We start from the raw sequence: 8,308 nt of genomic DNA, 5'->3' as shown, positions 1-8,308 counted from the left end.
TGTAGACCAGGCTGGCCTCGAACTCAGAAATCCGCCTGCCTCTGCCTCCTGAGTGCTGGGATTAAAGGCGTGCGACACCACGCCCGGCGAGACAGCATCTCTCATTGAGACCTATGGCTTATTGATTAGTTTGGCTAGCCAGTGAGACCCAACAACTTCCCAGTTTCCCCCTCCCCAGTGTTCACTACAAGTACTCACTACCAGGTCTAGCTTTTTTTCCACTTGGGTTCTGTATATCAAATTCCTTTTACCAACTGAGCTATCTCCTTGTCCTAGTATCTAATATGATTCCAGGGACTTAAGCAACTTCCAAACTTTATCAATACAGATAATATTCATCGCAATTATCTATAGTTTTATTGTACTCCTAGACCGGAACTCAGAGAAAGAAGCTCTTCAGAGAAGCAAGAGTGTGGAATGCACAGCGAGCTCTTTTCCAGTACTGAGCAGAAGGAAGACAAAGTGCCTAAACAGCAAGTCACTTCTCGCTGAAGAGACCTCCACCCACCTGCTTACCTCCCATGATGAATTGGCAAGTGTTTGCGATGAATCCCATGACTCCCTTCCACAAAAGCATTTGGAGGTTTGTGGTACACAGAGGCCAAAGAACCAATGTGGCAGATGAGCTCATCCAGGAGGGTAGGCTCAATGAGGTCCGTCTCCTCAGAGATCAATGGCTTCTCAGACAACACCACTTCTTTGGCTGTCACAGGGTCAGTTGAAAGAAGGCGCCAATATATATAACCCCGATCTCGAAGGTCAGGGTTATCGGAGTCCTAAAGGAAAGCAAAGGCAAGGTGATTTAGATCGATCCCTTTTCCAGAGACACCAAGGTGCCAGACTTACTGTCATGGCACTGTGGTAGCGACTTATGCAGATTAGCTACTAAATGATATTTTACCAAGACTTAATAATAGTCTATAGTTACAATTCTATAGCCTAATGTTTCAAGGAACTTAAAATATAGATTGATGTGGGCAGGGAACTTAGAACATATATTGATATTTGCCCAGACACAAATTCCAAAGCAAGAAGAGAAGAAAAAAACCACATCAATCCAGCAATAGTTAAATGGCTTTGAGAAATAAAAATAGTATTTTAAATAATGACATTAAGGTCTGATGAGCTAGCTCAGTGGGTAAGGCAGCTAGCTGCTGCTGAGTCTTGTGAGCTGAGTTCAACCTCTGTGACTTATGATAGGAGGAGAGAGAAATGACTCCCCACAAATTGTCAACTAACTTCTATAAGCACACTATGACGTGTGCGATAAATAAAAATGTGTCAGCCTTTAAAAAATATTTTTTTATTTTACTTGTACCAGTGTTTTACCTGCATATATGTAAGTGCACTATGAATATGCAGTACCCACAGAGCTTAGAGAAGGGTGTCAAAGCCCTTGGAACTAGAATTACATAAGCAACTATGTTGGTGCTGGAAATGAACTGGGGACATCTGCAAGAACAGTAAGTACTCTTAGCCACTGAGTTCATCTCCCTACTCTCATGTGTAAGCGTAAACAAAAAACCAAAATTGCTACATAAGCCATATGTGGAGGTCCACACTTCTAATTTCAATACTCAGGATACTGAGGCAGGGGGACTGCACGAATTTGAGGGCAGCTCAGGATATGTACTGAGTACTGAGCAAGTTAGGGCTATATAGCAAGACACCCTCTCTAAATTAATTAGTTAATAAAAATTAATAAACATGGCCATGAAAATTAGCAGGAATTTTCTTGATACATATTATACCTTACTTCTGTTTTCCTAAAACATTCCTTAAAAATTTTTAAAAATTTTACTTATGAGTATATGTCTACTTCAGAGCCTATGGAAATCAGATGGTTGCATCAGATTCCCTGGAACTGGAGTTACAGATATTGTGAGCCCCCATAAAGGTACTGGGAATTGAATCTAGATCCTTTACAAGAGCAGTAACTGCTCTTAACCACTACATCATCTCTCTAGCCATGTAACTTCCTTCTCGGTTCAACTACCTACTACATGCATCTCCTATGGAGACACTGGCTAAGTCCCAGCAATAGAAAGAGACTACACACAGTGCCTGACTCAAAAGTTCACAAAGGTACAACAAATTAAAACAAATAATAGCAACACCAAAAACCCAACAACAAAGCATTAAAGAACATACAAATGTATGTGCTTTCAAAAGGAGTAACACTTGAATTTAGTGCTCTTTTGTTATAGTTTTAAAATGATTTTATGCATATTCATAGCTTAAAAAATTATAACCTGCTGAGCGTAGCAGCACACACCTTTAATCCCAGCATCCAGAAGACAGAAACAGGCAGATTTCACTAAGGTCGAGGCCAGCCCAGACTACATACTAAGATGAGACCCTGTCCTGAAAAGAAAAACAAAAGCAAGCATACAAATTATAATCATGCCACACAAAGATTTATAAGGGTATAAAATAAAAGAAAATCCTTGGCAATTTTCTAATCCCTTCCTGACCTCTACTCTCCACTCCAATAACCATTACTAGCAGGCTGCATGCGTCTGCCTTGAGGAGCACACACGCTTTTGGCATAGGAACCGGTTTCATATTATACACACTGCTCCATAAGCTACTTTCATACACATAATAAAAATTAAAATAAAATTAAAAAATATTTCCAAGAGCACATATAAGTGACTTTTTAACAAGTAATTAGTAATAGGAAAATGAGAGCTCAGAACTGGCAAAATAATATAGAAGAGGTTGAAATTTTCATACTATAGCATTAGAAACAGAAGAGACAGACAGGAAAATGGTTAATCCATGAATCAGATTCCATGTGAGATACACATCTTAACTGACAATCCTGTTCAAGCCAGCCTATTCTCAAATTCAATTCAAGACATTGCTAAATCTGATGGACTCATCATCATGTTAGTTACACTATAAATAAAAAAATTATTTTGAGTTTTATGAATCTGAATGGTGACATGATTCATTCTAGGCAAGTGCTATATTATGATTGGGTATATTTCCCAGCACTTTAACAATTGTTTGTAAATTTATTTTGAGACAGGGTCTCACTAAGTTTCCCAGGCTGACCTTGAACTTTTTATACGCCTGACTTAGCCTCCCCAACATTTGAGATTTCAGGCCTGTGCTACCAGGTCTGGTTGTGACCTGTTATGAAAGGTCAATGGCCACATTCCCAAATTAGAATTCACTTTTTTCTTCTGACCAGAAATGTTATGTGATGGTTAGGGTTACCTGTTAACTTGACAGTATACAAAATTACCTGAGATAGGTCTCTGGGCATGCTGGGAAGGGAGATACAGGATTATGATAACTGATATATGTAAAAGACCCATTTTAATCACTGGTGGGGGATCCTGATGATACAGATGGAGAGGGGAACCTGAGCAGCACACATGGAAGCTCAGCTCTTTGCTCCAGGCTGCAGATGCACTGTGACCAGCTGCCCTATGCTCCTGTTCCTGTGCCTTCCAGCCATGTTGGACTAGAATGTGAACTGTGAGTCAGAATAAGCCCTCTCTTCCTGAAGTCGCTTGTCAGAGTATTCACCACAGTAACAAGAAAAGAAATAAGCATCATATAATTCAAATATCAAAACATTTAAGGAAATTGCATAAGCACTTTGAAGTGATCTCTATGAGAAAGACACCACTTTGAAAGGCAGATCAAGTACACACACAGTACTTCATATGAAAGCTGAAGTCACCCACAGATACCAGATTCAGTGTTATTTTCACATATGTAGGTTTTTCCTCTCACATATTTTCACATATTAACAATATGTAATCAAAATCAAAATTTCAAAATTATCACAAAAGCTGAGGCCATCCAGTATAAATTTTTTTTATTTTAAAATTTATTTTATGTGTCTATGTGTCTTCATGAGTTTATGTATATGTACCACATGTGTACAGGAGCCTGCACAGATCAAGAAGAGGTGAGGGATCCTATAGAACTGGGAGCCACCATGTGGGTGCTAAGAAAGAACCAAAACTGGGTTCTCTGTGAAAACAAATTCTCTGAACTGCTGAGCCACCTCTCCAGCCTCAGTCAGATGAGCTAAAATCTGTATTGGCCAGATACAATTGAGCAGAATCTGCTTTGAGGCATCATTTTAGTATTTTCAGAACTAAACCCTGCCCCAGGTGAACCTTCTTGGGAAATGTTCTGGCTAGTTTTATTTCAACTTGACACAAACTCGAGTCATCTGAGAGAGAAACTCAATTGAGAAAATGCCTCCACCAGACCAGACTTAGGCACGGATTTTCTTAAATACTGATTGGTGGGAGAAGGCCCAGCTGATTACGAAAAAGGCCAACCAGTGGTCTGGGTTCTCTAAGAAGGCAGGTTGAGGAAGCCACAAGGAGCAAGCCTGTAGGCAGCACTCCTCCATGGCATATGCATCAGCTCCTGCCTCCAGGTTCCTACTGGGTTGAGTTCCTGTGCTGGCTTCCCTCAATGGACTATGGTTCAGGACATGCAACCAATAAAGCCTTTATTCCCCATGTTGTTCTTCATTCTGGAGTTAACTATAGCAGCAGCAGCCTTGAATGACATAAGAAATACCATCGAGTCTAACCATTGGGAGCAGCTCAAATCAGCGTGGCGGATGCTCTCAGCTCTCTCACCTGTGTGGCTAAGCTCAAGACCTGTTGGACCAGCTCCTGTGTTTCTGATGGCTTCTTGAGAAACAGCTTCACTATGGCGGTGAGCAGTGTGAGCTGCACCTAAAAAACAAAATTCAACATCATCTCTAACTCATATTTCCTCAACTATGAATCACTGATGGTGGTTAAAGCTCAGCCAGTGTGACAAACAGCAGCCGAAAGCAGTCTCTGCAGGACACAGCAATCATTGACCATGCACCAGCCTCTCATTTTCCAGGTGCTCTTTTGGTATAAAAAGTGGTTTGTTTCTGGGCCAGATTTTCAACTGTTCTTTATTTTAATAAAAAAAAATGATGATGATGATGATGTGTCTGGATTCGTGATGTGTGTGAGTGCATGTGTGCACACACGGAGCTCAACTCTGTGGAGTGAGTTCTCTCCTTTTACCTTTACACAAGTTCCAGGGACCAAACCCAGGTTGCCAGGCTTGTCCTCTGAGCCAGCCTTTAAATGTATTTTTATAGTACATACATAAAGTAGTAAGACTGGCTCTTGACCAAACCGTGTATTATTTATTTTGACCAAAGCTTACGAGTCTGAAGGACTCATGACATCATTTGCCATACTGGGATAGGAGCCAAAACAGAATTGTGTCAGATTAGAGCCAATTAGAGGGAGCCTGCTGTGCCACTATTAATATTAGGCCTATTAAATTACTATAATGGATTACATACACAAACTTCTATTTGCTATGAGCACAAATGCCAGGGAGAAAGGGCTTAATAATCTGACTGCCTCTCTGAGCCTTTGACTCTAATTTTAGTTGGAGAGAGGGACAGATGGGAAGAAATCTAATCATCTATATAGAATCTTTTCAAACCTCGCTATGCTGCACTATAATGAGCAACAGCAAATACCAAGGACAATTTGTAATCATCCTTAAGTGACAGAAAATAAGAACCTGATTACTGCTCAACATCACTGCAGGGAAATTCGCTCTCTTCTGGAGCAGCACCGCAGCAGGTGAGAACTGACTGTGTAGGTGCTTCTCGCTCTCTGTGTCTCCTCAGCCCCCAAATGTTCCAATGCCCATCATAGTCTATGACCACTGCTCTAAGCGCTGCAGCTCTGTTATCCAGAAAACAGTACCGACCAAAATGATCATCCCTTTTGAGACGAAGAAACCATGACAAACAAACATACACAAAAAACTAGCTAACACTTCACCTTCTCAGTTCTTGTTCTGAAGAGATCAAGAACACGGGATGGAAGAGACTTACCTGGGTGCTTTCGTCATGAAAACCTTCCAGGAAGCTCTCTAGTAATTCATCTGCGTTATCGATTCTTTCAGCATATTCTCCTACAATCCAAATCATAGCTGCTCGGGCATCGGGTTCATCCAGTGAGTCCAAGTTTTCACAGAGCGTGGCAATAATACTTTCATACCTGTTAATAACAAATGGATTAGTTACTAAGGCCAAAACTAAGAACTGTATTTAACAGTAGAAGCTAAAGTAAAAAAAACCATACACAAGGGATTCCAAGCTGCAAAGGTTTTTAGTCAACAGAATGTAGTAAGTCAAAAGTGCATGGCTTAAATTTTTCTTCAAATATGCTTTAAAATATTTTTTTATGTACAATTTTATAAATTTGCATATATGAGTGTTTAGCTTGCATGTATGTGTGTGTATCACATGAAGGCCTGGTACTTGCAGAGGTCAGAAGGCAGTGTTGGATCCCCTGGGAGTGGAGTTACAGATGACTGTGAACCACTGTTCTTCAATTATGGTTTGTTGTGTTTTGTTTGCTTACTCATTTTGTTTTTGAGACAGGGACTTTCTATGTAGACCCTGCTGTCCTATGATTCACTCTGTAGACCAGGCTGGCCTTGAACTCACAGAGATCCATCTACCTCTGCCTCCTGAGTGATGGGACTAAAGGTGTGTGCCACCAAAGCCAGTTCAATTATGTTTTAGTAACTAAGCTTTAAACTTGTACAAGAGCTCATGAGACAGACATGTTCACGAGGGAATAAATTAACCTGTGGTATAAGAAAATACCATTATCTTGTGTTTAAAATCAACCTTTCTTATAACTACATATTCACCATGCTGAATCTATATGTCCTTAACTAACATAATTTAAAATTTTATTACTGAAGACTGAACCTAAGATCCAACACATACTAGGCAAACTCTTTCCTATGAGCAGTATTCTCAGCCTACTGCTCTCCTCTCGTTTAAAGCAGGGTCTTGCTAGGTTGCAAGGGTTGGCTTGAGCTTGTACATGTCCTGTCTTGGCCTCCTGAATAGCTGAGATTATAGGCCCATGTCATCACATCTAGCTGGCTAATGTGATTTTCAACATTAGACTGAAACAGAATATATTAATGTGGATAAATAGTATACTAGGCCAAGTATCTGCCCTATTCCTACTTATTAAACCAGACTTTGACTATTTTCTTGAAATTAAACTGTCATAACCCCTTATTTACACAAGTTTTACACATTTCTCTATTGATCTTTTTTTTCCTTAACCTGTAACAGTTTAGAAACTTGATCCTTCACTTTTGGGGGGAGTTGAGTAAAAGGTGGTGGTCCTCTTTCTAAAAATAACACTTCTCAAGACAAAACAAAAAAAAATCTCACAAAAACCCAAATCCTGCACTAATTCTGGACTGCAAGTCTCAGAATCAAAGTATTTTGTTTTATGAACTAAGAGCCCCATTGAAAACTTTGTGAAGTAAATGATCCCCGTGGGAGCAGCCCCTGCGGGCGTGTCAGCAGAGGCAGGGGAGTAACTTATTGAATGCACTCTGCTGCTCCCACAAGGCAGTGGGGCCCCATGCTGAGCAAACAGCATGGCGGCTGGAACAGTGACCTTACAAGCAAGCCATTCTGAGAGGAGGAAGTACATAATCATTGGTCTGGCATGCAGTGAGTGTATCAAGACAACTAGGGATAAATAGGTCTCCTGTGTAATGGTAACTCTGACACAACAAACAATCTTATGTGTTTGATTTAGTCTATGCTAAGTATATACTTAAGCTAAGCCTCATTTCTACAAAAATAATGATCAGCTGCTATGGTGGCTCATGCCTGTAATCCCAGCACATGGGGCCAACTTAAAACTCCATTCCCATATTTAAATGAGAAGTTTTAGTGTCTGTTTGATACCCACTTATGTATCTCTGACTTCATTAAAAAAAAAAATCTACTATGACCAGTTATATTAAGAAAAATAATTCTTACCGAGTCAATTTCAAAGTGCCTTACTTATACGTTTCCCAAATGATCTGAGAAAGAAGATTACATGAATTTTGACATACTTGTTGGGGTATTTTCGGAAGATGTCCCTGATGACAACAATTGCCTCTTGGACCACATAATTTACTTTGGTCTGGATTAGATCAAGCAGTGTGCTTACACATCGTTCTGCTGATTGCTAGGGAAAGAAACATCAACACTTAAGTCAATCCAAAAACACTATCTCAACACAGAAAAGGAAACATACAAGTACATTGCCTGAGTCAGACAGGCACTGACTCTGCTAAAGCTACTAGAGGCTAAATGATACAATGTATATCAGCATTAACAATTCTAGGAATGGGGCCCGGCGTGGTGGCGCACGCCTTTAATCCCAGCACTTGGGAGGCAGAGGCAGGTGGATTTCTGAGTTCGAGGCCAGCCTGGTCTACAAAGTGAGTTCCA

General features: G+C 40.3%; 1 protein-coding gene across 5 annotated transcripts in view; it reads right to left on the bottom strand.

Moving 5' to 3' along the window:
* Positions 1–8,308, bottom strand: part of Ap2b1 (adaptor related protein complex 2 subunit beta 1) — a 107,495-nt gene that overhangs the window by 58,602 nt on the left and 40,585 nt on the right. For all 5 annotated transcript variants that reach the window (XM_021178158.2, XM_021178160.2, XM_021178162.2 and 2 more), the window contains exons 10-13: positions 7,927–8,042; positions 5,879–6,044; positions 4,620–4,718; positions 517–776 (exon numbers count right to left, since the gene is read on the bottom strand). In XM_021178158.2, the coding sequence (XP_021033817.1) occupies positions 517–776; positions 4,620–4,718; positions 5,879–6,044; positions 7,927–8,042 (641 nt within the window). The remainder of the gene's footprint in view (positions 1–516; positions 777–4,619; positions 4,719–5,878; positions 6,045–7,926; positions 8,043–8,308) is intronic.

This window comes from Mus caroli, chromosome 11 (assembly GCF_900094665.2).
Source record: "Mus caroli chromosome 11, CAROLI_EIJ_v1.1, whole genome shotgun sequence".
NCBI lineage: Eukaryota > Metazoa > Chordata > Mammalia > Rodentia > Muridae > Mus > Mus caroli.
The sequence above is the reverse complement of the archived record's forward strand: the minus strand, read 5'-3'. Positions and strand labels throughout refer to the sequence as shown.